The sequence below is a fragment of the Dromiciops gliroides genome, chromosome 4 (assembly GCF_019393635.1).
Source record: "Dromiciops gliroides isolate mDroGli1 chromosome 4, mDroGli1.pri, whole genome shotgun sequence".
Taxonomy (NCBI): domain Eukaryota; kingdom Metazoa; phylum Chordata; class Mammalia; order Microbiotheria; family Microbiotheriidae; genus Dromiciops; species Dromiciops gliroides.
Window position 1 is genome coordinate 474967195 of NC_057864.1, and position 15184 is coordinate 474982378.

At 39.5% G+C, this 15184-nt stretch overlaps 1 protein-coding gene across 20 annotated transcripts in view; it reads right to left on the bottom strand.

The window, feature by feature from the left end:
* The window catches only part of GTF2I (general transcription factor IIi), a 96528-nt gene that overhangs the window by 37116 nt on the left and 44228 nt on the right, over positions 1–15184 (bottom strand). For 9 of the 20 annotated variants that reach the window (XM_044004371.1, XM_044004378.1, XM_044004376.1 and 6 more), the window contains exons 9-12: positions 14823–14900; positions 4665–4724; positions 2949–3005; positions 947–1009 (exon numbers count right to left, since the gene is read on the bottom strand). In XM_044004371.1, the coding sequence (XP_043860306.1) occupies positions 947–1009; positions 2949–3005; positions 4665–4724; positions 14823–14900 (258 nt within the window). The remainder of the gene's footprint in view (positions 1–946; positions 1010–2948; positions 3006–4664; positions 4725–14822; positions 14901–15184) is intronic. The other 11 variants (XM_044004385.1, XM_044004375.1, XM_044004387.1 and 8 more) reach the window with 6 other exon arrangements.

Consider the following 15184-nt stretch of genomic DNA (forward strand, 5'->3'; position numbering starts at 1 on the left):
CAGACTGTATCCAGCTTCAGCAGCAACCCATTTCGTGTCCATCACCTGCCAATCCAGGTCTGTCCTTCTCGAATGCCAGGGCCTCCTCACCTGATTACCCAGAGATGAGCCCAGGTCCATGAAGGCCACGTGAGGCAAGCAGGAGGCCTCAGAGGGGCTCCTCTCTGCTAAGTCACAGAAGCGCACATGCATGCACAAGCCCAGCCACGGGGACAGCACCACTGTTGTCACAGCCTCAATTTGGCTCCAGGAACCCTTAGAGACCATTTCCTAAATTACAAAGACTGTCATCTGTGCCAGGAAATGATGCACCCTTTTAAAGGTGCAATGATGCTTTTGAAATCTACTCTGAGCTACGGCTATAAGCAGTACTGCTTTAAAAGAACCTGGGGTTCATCTTATGAAGGAGACTAAGGAAAATGTTATGAAAGGGAGCTCTAAAGAGATATACATACACATACACACATCTCTTCACTTAGTTAAAAATTCTTTGGGGGGAAGAAAAGAGGAAATCCTAAGAGATCATATGAGTCTGCTGCAGTATCTTAAAGGTTGCATGCAATGACTTAATGAACAACCAGAAATTCTTCTTAGAAAAAGACTTCTGATCTCCCCATTTTATCTACAGTAAGAGATGGAATGACTCAGTGACGTACAATCTAGGCATGTTTTTGGTTGCGGTTAGGTTTTTGGATTGGTAAAAGGATGGTTTCTTTTAGGTCCAACCTGTGGGCCAATGCCAGTTTGCATGGCGTAGCTAGGAAAATCCCACAGTATTGGGTGTGCTTAAGGCAGCCTGTGTTTCATCACACATACACACTTAACAAAGTCAATTTTTTTCCAAACATCCTCTGAAAATAATGAGATGCATATTTCGCAATGTGAACGTGACAGGTCTTCTATGGCTAGAGTCAAATTGTTGAATTAAGGCTTTTAGACAACTAACCTTCAATAGTCACCTCAACTTCAGGGTCCTCACTTGTTTCTGAAGGGGCATGCTGGGTAGAATCTTGAAAAAAATAAAATTCTAAAATGACATTCATTATTAAGCATTCTCCACATTTCCCAACATTTTTCAGATTTGATATTCAAACAGCAGTCTTTCCTGAAAGCCCACTGACATTTTAATGCATTATGTGCATACTAGTCATAAAACTAAACAAAAATATTTGTTCATAAGCCTTTTTAGAGGCATAACGGGGGGGAGACGGGAAGCAGAGATTTTCAGATTTTAATAAGTGCAGAGATGCTTTCATTATTGTAGTCAGAAAATTTTTTTATCATTGGTTTAATAGGATTAACATAATCATAGTTTTTTCCCATTGTTACCACATGGATTACTAGAGCTATAAAAACAAAGCTTTCTACCTTGTGATTGATATTTTCCCTCTTGTCTTTCTTTCATAAGATAGGAGTGATTTTTATTGTTATTCAACAATTTGTGACAATATATTATAATGTCAAGAAAGAAGAATTATGACAAATATATGTAGTGCCTCTAGGGAAAAAAGGCTTAAATAAATGACAGTAAAATAAACAGCATCAAACAAAATGCTTAAAGACCCTGTGGAGACTCCACAGTGTGACTAGTTTAATTCAGATGTACACAATTGCAGTATTACAAAGAGAACTAAATACAAGTCAAATTCCATTATAATGAAATCCTGTCTATATATTATGAGAGAGAACCTTTCCAGAGAGCCCCAAAATGGCAGTGAATGACAACATTCCAACGCAATGAAATAACTTCGGTCCCCCCCTTTAAGGTGATTATAATGGTATCTGACCTGTATGTCTCCCCCCTCCGTGTCTACACTGGCGCACTTTTCCTCAGGGTCAAGGTCTAGATACTTTCACACATTTAAGAAATTAATGTCCACCACGTGGCCTCACTGGGCCCACCCTTCTTGTTAACACCATAGCATGTCAACAGGAAGAGACTCCAACTACCACCTGAAGAAAGCATCTCCTGCCAGGGAGTTGGGCAGTTTCCCCCAGAGGGTTCAGGAGAATGTTGGAAGAAAGAGAAAAGAAAAAAACAAGGAAGCAAAAAGGTGAGAACATGAGAGCAAAATGGGCCTCTTTGTCCAAAAAGAGATACCCCACAGGCCCCCGTTTTCTGCTGAGGTAAGTAAAAACGACTACAGGTCAGAGATCTCTGCAAGCAACTGAGAACCTGACTGGACGCTGCCGGGGAGGGTGGTTTAGGGGGACCTACAGATTTCTAAGAAACTCTCTCTTGACCAAAAAATGAATAAAACATGCGAGAGCCAAAAGGCTCTCACTAGGTTGTGAGCTCAAGAAATCAAACCAATTGGAGGGCCAAGAGAAAAACGGGAGTCATTTGTCTGTCCTCAAAGCAGGTGGTAGACTTCTAAATTGTTTCTCTGACAGAAAACTTTTGTCTCTATGGTATTTCCTTCAAGGTTGGAAAAATCTCCTTTATTCATTTTGTCATTTACACTCATCAATCACTCTAAGATGACAGAAGATCTAAACATGATGCACCAGGCTGAAACATGGGGGGAAAGGGTTCTTTAATTTAAATGGCCCTTTCTCCCCAAGAATTTTTCAATTCAAGCCCATAAGATAAATAGTTCTGGTTTTGCTAAGTCCCATTATAAGTGAAGATGAGGTAGGTGGGTAGGGACAACAACAGAAACATTAGAATCATCAACAAATTTCTACTTACCATTAAGCTTTTCATCCCCAACTTGCTTAAGTGCTCCTATATTCTGTTCCCATTTAAGATCAGAATATTGACAAATTAGTCATGTGACCTGTACCATAGTCACCAAAGATGCTATAGCTAGAGCCCGGCCCGCTCCTGAGGAGTTGGGCTGGAAAGCTGCCTTTAGAACCAAAAATCTGATACTCGAAGGCAAGTAGTCTCAGACAAATAATCAGGCAAATACAATTAAAAAAAAAAAGCTTCTCATTTTTCTAACCTTCCACTGGTAATTCCATCTCTGTTCCTTCATTGCCCTCCGAAGAGTGATGGCTTCCTAAAATGAAAGTAAACACTCTATAATAAAGTGATTTAAAAAAAAAAAACTTCATACGTACAATTGCAATGCAAATAACTCAGAACCTGCATGCAACTTGTATGTAAAACAAGGATCATGTGATTTGTATTTCAAAATTAAACTTTCCCCCTTTCATTGTTTTGTGAAAGCATTTTATTAAGTTTTTTTTTTGGTCATTCGTCACCCCCAACCCGGGAGAAAATGGTCAGCTTGTGCTTTGTGAGAATAAAGACTGAATGCAAATTATATTACTTTTTAATGATAATAAAAACTATGCCCAATTAATTGCTAATCAATGCTACATTTTAAAACTATCACATTTATATTCCTAAGAAACAAATATCCACCATCTGTCAAAAAAGAAGACAAATTATCTTATTTTGCTGAGGGTGAAACTTAGATAGTAAAGTTAGGGTCACCATGTTTTCCTTTTGAGGTATAAACCTAGCCTGGTACATTCTTACTCTCAAGTTCATAAAGAACGTTGCCCCCCATTAAAGACTTTCACCAGAGTGACACAGTCTGAACACAGACACAGAACCCTCATGGACCTTACACGTAAATTACAGACATGAAAGAAATGTCCATCAGGAACAAATGATCTCACTGATCCAACAGGGTAAATCAAAGAAGGAGTGAAGAAATATAAGAGAAAACCCCTTGAGCCACCATCTTGGATCTCTATCCAATCCCTGACTGTTCAAAGCCAATCAAGTTTCTCCAGGCCTCCCAATCTGCTTCCTCTGGTGTTTTACAGCACTTGCCATCCCCTCTCTTAATATCTCATAAATGTCCCCAAGTGATTCCAATGCTACAGTTGACATCATGAGCCAAATATGTCATTGGCTTTTTTCAACTATGAAAGGTACTGGGGAAAGTTAACATCTAGGTGCACACTAGACTTAAATCTGTTTGTAATCAGACATGTTAGCTTGTGAAATACTTGGTTTTGAGGGGTGGTAGTGGTAACTAATGATGAGGTTAAGAACAAAGAACGGATTATAGAAAGGGAAAAAAGAAAAACTATTTACAAGTATATCAACTCTTGCCTTGCTTACCCTCAAAGAATTATTGTGAGGAAAAAAAATGAGGAAACAAAGGCCCACTCTTGGCCACTGTGACACACGGCTCGCCTATAAGTCAAAACCAAACACTTGAAAAATGACAGAAGGTCTGATTATATGAAAACTTTATTTTCAAACTCTTTGAAAGGTCTACAACATTATAATACCAATATTCAGACTCTTCGCTGTTAAGTACCAGAGTTCCATCCACACCAATGTAGAATATAAGATGCCAAAATTTATACTCAAATAAAATAAAGTGTGGCCCTTTACCTACAAAGACTAATCACATGGTTTCATCCTATGAAAAATTGGGATAATACTTTGAAAATGTACTGGTCCCATTCAAGTTTACTTTTATATAACTAAAAAGGGTTCTAAGATGGTTCTGTAATATCTACAAGCTCTATCAACAGAGCAAGAGAGATCAACATAGTTCAAGTTTTCCCTTTCAATTTAAGAAATTGTGAAAATCCAAATGGTAGTATTACAGCACAGTATATGCATTGTAGAAATTGAACATTAAAATATGAACACTGCTCTCTCTGAGAAACAGAAGAGAAAAAACATATACCTTGAAAAGACTTCGAAAGGGGGAGTTTTTCATCAACACCACCAGTTTCAGAAGGGCCTGCTTTGGAATACAAAGATAATAACTTAAACTGTAATCCCAAAAAAGTCTCTTTTGCGTCATTTCAGGCAACAAATTCAATTTTTTTTGCATGAAATAACAGCCTTTTCATGAAGATAAAAGGCAAAACAAAAGAAAAATGGATGCATGAATGATGTCAGTCCATTGAGTTAAGATTAATGGAACAAGTACATTCAGCCAAATTCATCCACAGAAACAGTCAAAACAATTTCTAAGTCCACACATTGTGACAATGAATGACAAGGAGACATATGGTGTGAATGGAAATGATACATAAAAGGATTCAACTAGATAGGGTTAGTTTAAATGAGGTCCAACTTCATTAAAGCAAAACAAATTTTTTTCTCATGCAGATAAGAGGAAGCAGTAAAGCACCTGTTTCTCCCATCAAAATCTTACAGTCCCAAACAGATCAAAATGCTGAAACTTGTTTAGTTAAGTCCCAACTGAAATCTAAACATATCAAACCAATGATATTAAAATTTCCTTTTCTAAAAACTAAACCTTCTTTTTAACATGATGGACTAATTCCCTTTCAAGTGTCACCATTTCAGAAAATATCTCTTTTAAATTTGATGGACCCATCACAAATGATGTAAAACTCTTGGCATTCCCCTGGTTTAAAGCACCCTTATAAAAGTTACAATCAACTAAAAGACTTGGGCACTTTTGTTTTTGGTGGGGCAATGAGGGTTAAGTGACTTGCCTAGAGTCACACAGCTAATAAGTGTCAAGTGTCTGAGGTTGCATTTGAACTCAGGTCCTCCTGAATCCAGGGCTGGTGCTTTATCCACTTTGCCACCTAGGTGCCCCAGGCACTTTTGGTTTTTTACTGGGGGAGGGGCATGTCCAGATTTGCTAGTTAACAGTGTGGCAAACTCCCATGGTGGAACCTTCCTCCACCAACAAAGATCAGCCAACAACTTGCCCATGGTCATACAGCTCAGAGGTGTCACAGAACTTGACCCAAGGCCTGCCCTTTCTGGCTTTCCTCTTTTCCAGTCACCTTTAGATCAGAGCCAGAGCCAGAGCCAGAGCCGGAAGAGAGAGATCTCAGACCAGCAAGTCCAATCTTCTCAGTTTTATGAATAAGGTACCTTTTGGTCATGAAGACTTTATATGAAAGCAGGAGTTCTTGGCTTGTGGTCCACAGACAACAGACAAATTACAAGAGGTTTGGGGACTTAAATGGGGGTGGGGGGAAGAATCTATCTTTACCTTTACTAACCTCTAACTGAAATGGAGCCATTATTCTGAAAGGGTCCAAAGGCTGGTTTCACCAGATCACCCCAAAGGGGCCCATCCAAGTCACCCCACAAGCTTAGACACTTAGAAATGGTATCAAACATCAAATGCTTCAAATAGTGGAAGAGTCAACCACTGACTACCCCAAATCTTTTATATTTGGAATTCACTTGGGGAAAACAAAGAAACTGAAGAAAGAAGGGAAATGCATAATATGAAGATGAGACTAAGAAGGTACTTATTAATAACTCAGTCATCACATTTGGTTTCCATTAGTTATTCAAGCTTTTCTTTTAGTCTAATTTATGTCAAGAAATATCTGTCCAAAGGTGAATTCAAAACTTCAAACTAACCAAAACTGGATGCCATGCCAACCTTACCCTTCTGGTTCTCTCCTCCAACTTTCACCAGCACAGAAAATTGTTAACTAGGGTTTCACAGAGCTTTACCAATATGGGTAGATACAAAGTATACCAAGAACCAGTGAAGTTGTGAAGCTATTTTTTTTGTGGGGTAATGAGGGTTAAGTGACTTGCCCAGCATCACACAGCTAGTTAAGTGTCAAGTGTCTGAGGCTAGATTTGAACTCAGGTCCTCTTGAACCCAGGGTTGGTGCTTTATCCACTGTGCCACCTAGCTGCCCCTTTGTGAAGCTATTTTTAAAAATAAAGTAGAAAGTAAGGAATACAGTGCATCAACTAAGTACCTAGCAGCAATTAATGAGCTCCATTTCAAGGCTGCAATGGTTCTGCAATGAAATCTTATTATATAAGTGTATTTTTAATGGCATTAACTGCAGGAGAAACAAGTATCAAAATGCTAGAAAATTCCTTCACATGAAAGGTGTGGGGGGGGGAGAGAGAAAGAAAAGCAAACCAATAAAATGCCCTTGTGGTACAAAGATCAATGAATGGAATGGCTATAAAGAAGAAAAGAAGCTGGTGAGGACATCTGAACCATTGCCAAGTGAGGTGAGCAGAGAGCACTACACGATGCCACAGCAATCAAAATGGAAAGAACCAGAGCTATTCAACCTGAAGACAACTTAGTTCTCATGGCTTGGTCTGAAGCCTGTGTGTGGGGTTCAGTGCACCCCTTTAGGTTTAATTGGGTAGTGGCTACCTCTACTAAATGGTTGGGTTTGGGGTTTTTGTTGTTTTCATTTTTTTCTCTTTGTTAAAAGGTATGATGCTCAGGGTGAAGGAGAAAAGAGATGTACAATAGGAAATGAAGATAATATAAAAAGAAAACTCAGCAATAAAACACTTTTATAAGAATTTGCTAAAAGATTTAAACTGATATCAACAAACTCACAGTTTTCATAGGAGGCAGCTCGGTGGCCCAGGACCCACAGCCGGGAAGACCCGAGTTCAAATGAGGCTTCAGCCACTTACTAGTGTGTGACTCCAGGCAAGTTACAACCTCTACCTTAATCCTGAAGGAAATGGCAAACCTTTCTAATACCTTTGCCAAGAAAACCCCGTAGACATGATTGGTGTGATATGGTCCATGGGGTCACAAAGAGTTAGCCACGACTGAACAACATTTTCATAAAAAGACAATTTGAAGATCCTTTGTGACAGAACAGACTGAGCCACTAGTCTCAATGTACATTTACAAAAATCTTATTTACAGAAGTGTACACACACCTCCATAAGCAAATATTATTTGTTATAATGTGGCTTGGGGAAATATTTCTTGGACTTTTCTAAAGAAGGCATTTAGGGGGCAGCTAGGTAGCACAGTGGATAGAGCACTGGCCCTGGAGTCAGGAGGACCTGAGTTCAAATCCGGCCTCAGACACTTAACGCTAGCTGTGTGACCCTAGGCGAGTCACTTAATCCCAATTGCCTCACAAAAAAGAAAAAAAAAGAAAAAAAAAACAGATTCCAAAGAAGGCATTTAGGCATATAAAGCTATAGTGGCATTCAGGGCAATTTGTCTAATTGGAGGGTCTCCTGATTGAAGGCAACCGAACAATGCCAGCAATAGAACCCCAGTGTGACCCATCCCAAAGCACATGCCTAGTCATGCTTTGTTCCCAATCTTCAAAAACTGGTCCAAATTTTTTCCCTTGTAATACAGAAAATTTAAGTAATTTATACTGGAGATAATCTCTTTGAAGATATCACACTAGATCTGTTTAGAGCTGAAGATCGCTCACTCTGTCTCATAAAACATGTATTCTGAGGGTACTTCCTAGAAAATGGCAGCAGCTACATGCTGACATGTGAGTCATGAACCAGTTCTTACTCCGCTTGAGTCTCTCTCTTTTTTTTTTTTGGCAGGGTAATGAGGGTTAAGTGACTTGCCCAGGGTCACACAGCTAGTAAGTGTCAAGTGTCTGAGGCCGGATTTGAACTCAGGTCCTCCTGACTCCAGGGCCAGTGCTCTATCCACTGCACCACCTAGCTGCCTCACTTCAGTCTCTTCTAACATCCATAGGGATTATAACAAAGAGACTGGAAAGCAGGAAAGGGCAAAAACCCCAAAGTTCTTTCTCTGACTGTCTGAAAGCATCCATTTGTTAGTGCTCAACTCACAAATTTATTCTAACAATCAAACCTACACAGAGAGCCAGGCCTTAAGTCAGGAACACTCATCTTCCCGAGTTCAAACCTGGCCTCAGACAATTACTAGCTGTGTGACCCTGGGCAAGTCACTTTTTACCCTGTTTGCCTCAATTTCCTCACCTGGCAAACCACTTCTAGAAAACCTCAAATGGGACTGAACAACTACTATTAATGGAATGAATCAATGAATCCTTAAAGGACCTTCTAATGTTTCTCCTCAGAAGCTGCCAAGAGTGGGGAGCTATTGTCAGGCTACATCATGTCATGAGACCATGGAAGTCAGAGTAAGGACAAAGGACACAAAAGGAAATAAGTTGTGCTGCACTCCCGGTGTGAGCAAGGACCTGATGATGAATTCTGTTCACCTCTGGAAAGCCTGTTGAATGAAGCAGCCCCAAACACCCTCAGTGCTCTGGCCAACAAACAACCCAAACCACAAATGTCTGTAAACAGCTTCAGAAGCCTCCAGTGCTCTGAGTGTTACTCCTGCTCTCTCTTTTGTGAAGGCCGGTTGGCTGAAGAGCTGCCCCTTTGATGAGCACTAGCGCAAAGAGGATGCTCTGCCAGTTTGCTGCGATCCTGTGTTGGTCTTGGCTCCATACAGTGGGTTGAACACTTCTGGTATTGGGGTTATGGACCTGGGGGTTGGTGGGTGCGGAGGGGAGGAAGGCTCTAAGTTGCCCACCAGAATGCTTCAGTAGTTCCAGGTAAGATATGTAGGAGCAGTAGGAATCCTTTTTAGAAAGGACCCACATAGAGAGGGAATAGTTAGGGGTTTTCTGAGGAAGCCCTAAATGCCTTCCTCTCCTGAAAGGGTCCACCTGGATTTGGCTCAGAGAGCTCCTTGAATTGTACGAGGATATTAACTACTGAGCCACAGGCACTTCTACCTCCAACAGTGTGCTTCCTGGCCTGGTATAGAATGAGAAAAGCCACAACGTTACTAAATGTGTGAAAAGGAATTATTAAATCACTGTTACATCTATCGCCTACTGAAATACCAGCCACAAACTGTCACAGCTAAGTTGGTTTATAGTAAGGCCATCATGAGACCTTTGGGTTCCCTGATAAGGTAAACAATCAAATTTCTATACTCATAGTCATGTTAGTTCTCAACCATAAATATTTAATAATTTCATCAACAGTTTAGATCAGGGGTTGATCTTACTTTGTATCATAGATTCCTTTGGCACTGAAGCAGTAGATCCCTTCTCTGATTAGTACTTTATTTTATTTTATTGTTTGTTGTTGTTGGGTTTGTTTTTTTTGGGGGGGGGGGGTGAGGCAATTGGGGTTAAGTGACTTGCCCAGGGTCAAACAGCTAGTAAGTGTCAAGTGTCTGAGGTCAGATTTGAACTCAGATCCTCTTGAATCCAGGGCTGGTGCTTTATCAACTGCGCCACCCCCCCCCCCATAGTATTTTAAATCCATAACATAAAATACAGAGAATGGCAAAGGAAACCAAAGGTTAGAGAAAATAAAAGTGTCATTTGTTTTCCTTCCCATCTCTGTTTATGGAATCCCTGAAAACTCACTACTCAGTATTATACTTATACCCGAAATTCCTTTGCTCATTCCACAATAACTTATTAACAAAGAACAGAAAGATGCCGGCCCTCCAGGCACTCATATCCTGCTAAGAACAAGAACAAACAACCCATATACAAATAAGAAAAATGTAATCTCTAAGGAAGAATGGAGTAGAGGAAGTCAAGGTAAGGATTCTGGAAGGAACAACGCAAGGCAGACCCTGAAAAAAGAGAGAGGCATCTGAGGCAATGAGGGTCCAGGCCCAGGCCTAGGCCAGGGAGATCTGGTAACTGACTGGACATGGAGGTTCAGGAAAGGGGAAGAATTTTAAAATAATTTTTTGCTAATAAAGGCTAGGGGGTTAGCTATGTAAACATAGTCAAAAGAGGTGATAATATATTAAAATTATATGATAAAACTTTCCTGTTTTAATTTAAGAGGAAAAGAAGGCATCGCAAAAAGCAATAATATCATAAGATCACAGTTTTTTAAAAAATAAACACCCAATAGAACAAAAAGACACAGATGTAGATTTGCTTCATTATTATGTATAATCAAACTTCATAGCAAAATCAGAATCAGACGAATTTTTAACTAGGTAGAAATGGAATATTTTTTAGTACAGATTACTTTCAAGTTAGACTTTAGATGATCACAACATTACTGGCCTACTAAAATGCATAATTGTATGTAATTGGTATTGTTCACTCAGAACACCTTCCCCATTTTTGCATCAGGACTGCTGGAATTAGCAGTGGAAGGGAACATCTTTTCACTGAAAGATTATACAGTGAAGAGGTAGTAAAGACTGGAAACCCCATATACATTCTGACTCTAATTTCTACTATATATCAGGCTGTGTTCTTTATCTTACTCACTAAAATACAAGACCAAAAAGAGCTGAGCAAAGGTCATAATAAGTATCGAATATTATCAATCCTATAGTACAAGATTGATTGTATAATCAGTAATAAAGGAATTTGATGTGCCTTCTACTGCAAATGTTTTTTGACTGAAAAGTAACTTAAGGTCAAAGTATTTTGTGACAGTTTATCCATATCACCTTTAAAAGTTTCTGCAAATTATTTACTTTTCTTGTAGTTAGCATGACATCACTAATATCTGCTACGGGAAAGAAAAAAAATAGAAGTAGGAAAGATGCAGACGAGACTTTTCCCCTCAGCCTCAGTGAGGCGCCCATGTTGCCCATATCTACTGAGGATCTCAAGGTTAAAGGAAGAGCCTGAAAAGAAGGGCACCAACTAAAAGACAGGAGGCCAAGCTCTCCAGGTGATTAACACCACCAACTGGAAGATGACGGCCACTCTGGCCATGCAGGGCAGGAGCCTATGATGCAATCAGCTCGTGAGAAGCAGAAGCTAGCGGATCCCAAAGGGGCAGGGGCTAAGCTGGGGCGACACCAAGACAGTGGGGGAAGCAGAGCCAGCTGGCTTCTCCGGGAATGAGGCCTCAAGTGACTGCAGTGTCTCCAGTCTGGATAAGATCAGGACATCTGGTCTGATCAAAGGATGAGGAAAAATACATTTTCAAAAGACTAGAAACTGAACAATTATATCCAAAGAGTGCTCCAAATCAATGAAAGAAACAGCAAAATGACAAAGATAAAAAAGCTGGAAGGAGCCATCACTGGAGGGCTGTGAACTGGCCCAATAATTCTGACTGATGAGGCAAAAATGACTAGCCAGGGATTCCAGAATTGGGCCTATAATCTAAAAGGTCAAAGACACAAAGACCCTGAATCTTCATAGCACCAAAAATCTGCAAACAAAGTGGGGATTCACTGATTGAGGAACGACTGAAATTGTAAAATATAAATGTAATAATTATGACACCGTTAAGAATTAGGGAATGCAGGGAAGCGGGGAGGCGTATGAGATGATTCAGGCAGAAGTAAGCAGAACTAAGAGAACAGTACACAAAATTTGCCACAATTAAGACAAACAAGAAGAATACTAAAATGAGGCTAGATCCTGAGTCATTGGAAAGACCAAAAATGGCACCAGAGAAGAGATGAGAAAGCACCTTTGATCCCTGCAGTAAAGAGGTAGAAAACCATGGCTACAAGATGTGGAATAAACAAAGTGAGTCCCGTCCACGGTCACTGTGTCAGCTGTTTTCTTTGGCAATAAATTAGGGAGCGTTTATTTCATGGTAGAGGTGATGATTATGTGTGTGGATGGGAAGGAGAAGTTTATATGAAAAAGTTACTAACAAAAACAAAATGCCAATAAAATGTATTTAAAAGATAAAAATAGGTAGTGGGATCTAATAGGATCCAGTTTGGGGTAGAAGGATTAAACCATATCAATTCTTCAACTACCTACACTTTCCATATTGCAAGTATATGGTAGTAACTAAGTCTCCAGTGCCCCTTGCCATTGCCTAGGGTGTTACTTATACATTAAAACTGTTAAATGTTTAAGTGCTCTTTACATTTTTTCCTCAGGTCTTCTTTGCTTCTAACTCTTTTCTACTTAAATTCTATGACAAATGACACACAATGCACACTACATTAGGACTATGAAGCTTGTTTTATGAACACACAAAATGAGTGCTTAGGGTTAGCACAGAATCAAGGACACAATACTTTAAGATACTTATGCATGCATACCTGCAAAGTGTTAGTTAGCATTTTTAAAGGAAAGAAAAATCTTCATTAAAAGTATACATAAAGTCACATTAAGTGAACAACCACAGCATTTTACTATAAACAGTGGCATATTAGCATGTTAATACACTTGTAAATTTATTTAGAGAGAAGCTTCCCAGTAGTTTTCACCAGAAGATACTTCTGTCTTTCTGACCAGCCTGAAAGGTTTTTTTTAAAGGTTAAATTACTGTTTTTGCTACTGTCATAAAATCATAAAACGAGTTACTGATCTCCATGGTACACCTACACACATCCCATACATTATATGTACCTACTTAGAGAATCCTCTTTGAAGCTTCTGCTAAACCTATACACTGATGCAGATTATACACGTTCACAGCACATTCCTTTCACTGTTTCTCCAACACAACATTGATCATTATAACCAGCACCAGCCTCTTGCCCCTTCAATCAAGGCTTATAAATAAAGGTTATAGAGAGCCAGTACAAAGCAAAAATCAACCAGTACAAATTCTGAAATGAAAGACCGCTTTCTTGGGCTTCTGGCTAATTACAGAAAACCTGCCAGCCACCTAGTCAGGGTTAAGAAAGCAAAGAATTTACTGCACTCCCCCAAATGATCAGCCAAACGACTTCCAGAACATCTTTGCCAATCACATCTCCATGCACAGGCTAACCCTTCTCTTCACTGATTTGTTTATTGCACCTCTTGTAATATCTTACAAAAAAACCCCCAAAACCCTCTTCCCTGATTATTTTAGGGGGGAAAACCTCCATTCCATTTGTGAGGCCTGCCCCCTCCTAAGTTCTGAAGTGAAATCAGACATGATAAAAGAATAGCAGCAACCTCTAAAGACCTTGAAAGTACTCAGCCCTCTTCAGAGTCTCCAAGTTTCTCTAAAATAAAGCTACTTGTTCTTCTACTAGAATGGATACATATTAAAAAAACCAAAACCAAAAACAACCTCTTTATTGTCTATTTTTATAACCATTAGTACTGTAATGTTCTCTTTTGCTACTCTTCATCATATATTTGAGCTACATTACTGATTAAATCAGACTCTTGTGAGCTAACCTCCATTTATGTAATTGCAACTGTGGGAACCCTAACTAGTTCATAAAACTTAAAACAGCCTGTATTTAAAATTCTGAGTAAAGGTAACACATCTGGAATAAAACAGAAAACACATGCACAACAATTAATAATATGCAACCACATACAAACTAAGCTCATGAATTTCCAAAATGTTCATCACTAACATCAGTAGTTGCATCAATTTTTAATAAGTTCATTGATTCCATGAGCATTTTATTTGATTAAGGCCAGGCACTAGGGGTGCAAAGACACCTCCAAGAACCACATTACATTGTATCCACCCCAAAGTTATTCATGGGCACAAGTAATTCGAGGGACACAAACAAATTGAACACATCGAAATGTTAATTTTATATAAATGGTCCCAGGCAAATCATTCCAGGGATCAATACTGAAATATCAACAGCTTAACATACACGTCTTGAACAGAAAAAAGAACAAAAGCACAAGTCTTCCGATAATAAAACACTTTTTAAAGAAAAAGAAATCAATCAGAAGAATCTCTACCAAGAAACTAGGATCCCTATCAATGAATGCACTGAGATAAACAGAATTCAGACAAATTTCTAATCAATTCCTTCCCAATTCATGAAAGGGGAAAGCAAATTATAACAAATGTGAGCTTCGAAATAACAATTTATCGGTGGCTTAGATCTGTAGATAATGCAGGCAAGGACAGATGAAAGGACGTAGCAATCTTTAGGCCAAGCTACAAACAAAGGCACTTTGGGGAAGAAGAAACCCACCCCAATCCTGGCCCCACCAAGCGTTACAGGATCCTCCAGAAATCTCTCTCGGGCTTTGTCCAGTACTACACACTACAAGTCAAAGATGAATCCAGACTGTGCCTTTCTCTTCCTAGAAGATTGTTTTGGTCAAAATAAGTCGTCTGCCCCCAACATCTTTCCTCACTGCTGGTTACCAGCAGGTTTATGACCAAACCAGCTGGAAGGAAGGGGGTTGGCGCCAAGCTTGCCAAAGGCACAGGGGCAGGAGGGCATTACCTTGAACGTTGTATTGGTAGTAGTCTGGGTCTTCGGACTCCTCCTTAACTGTAACAGCTGCCATTTCCAATGAGATGCCTTTAAAAACAAAACCAGAAACATTACCCATTTTCAGATCAGACTCCATGAGTAGGAGAAATTCCACTTTCTCACAACTTCCAAACCCCAAGGCTGGCTTAACATGATAAAATTAGGGTATGATCAAAGTTGGGTCACACCTTTCCTCACTGCAGCAGGACTGGAGGTCTTGAAAGGGTTCGGATTGACTTCCTACAAATAAACCACGAATCTTAATTTCTTCGGTTTATTTATCTTAAAAATTTTTTGGTTTAGTTTTAAAGGAAACAAAAAAGGCAAAAACT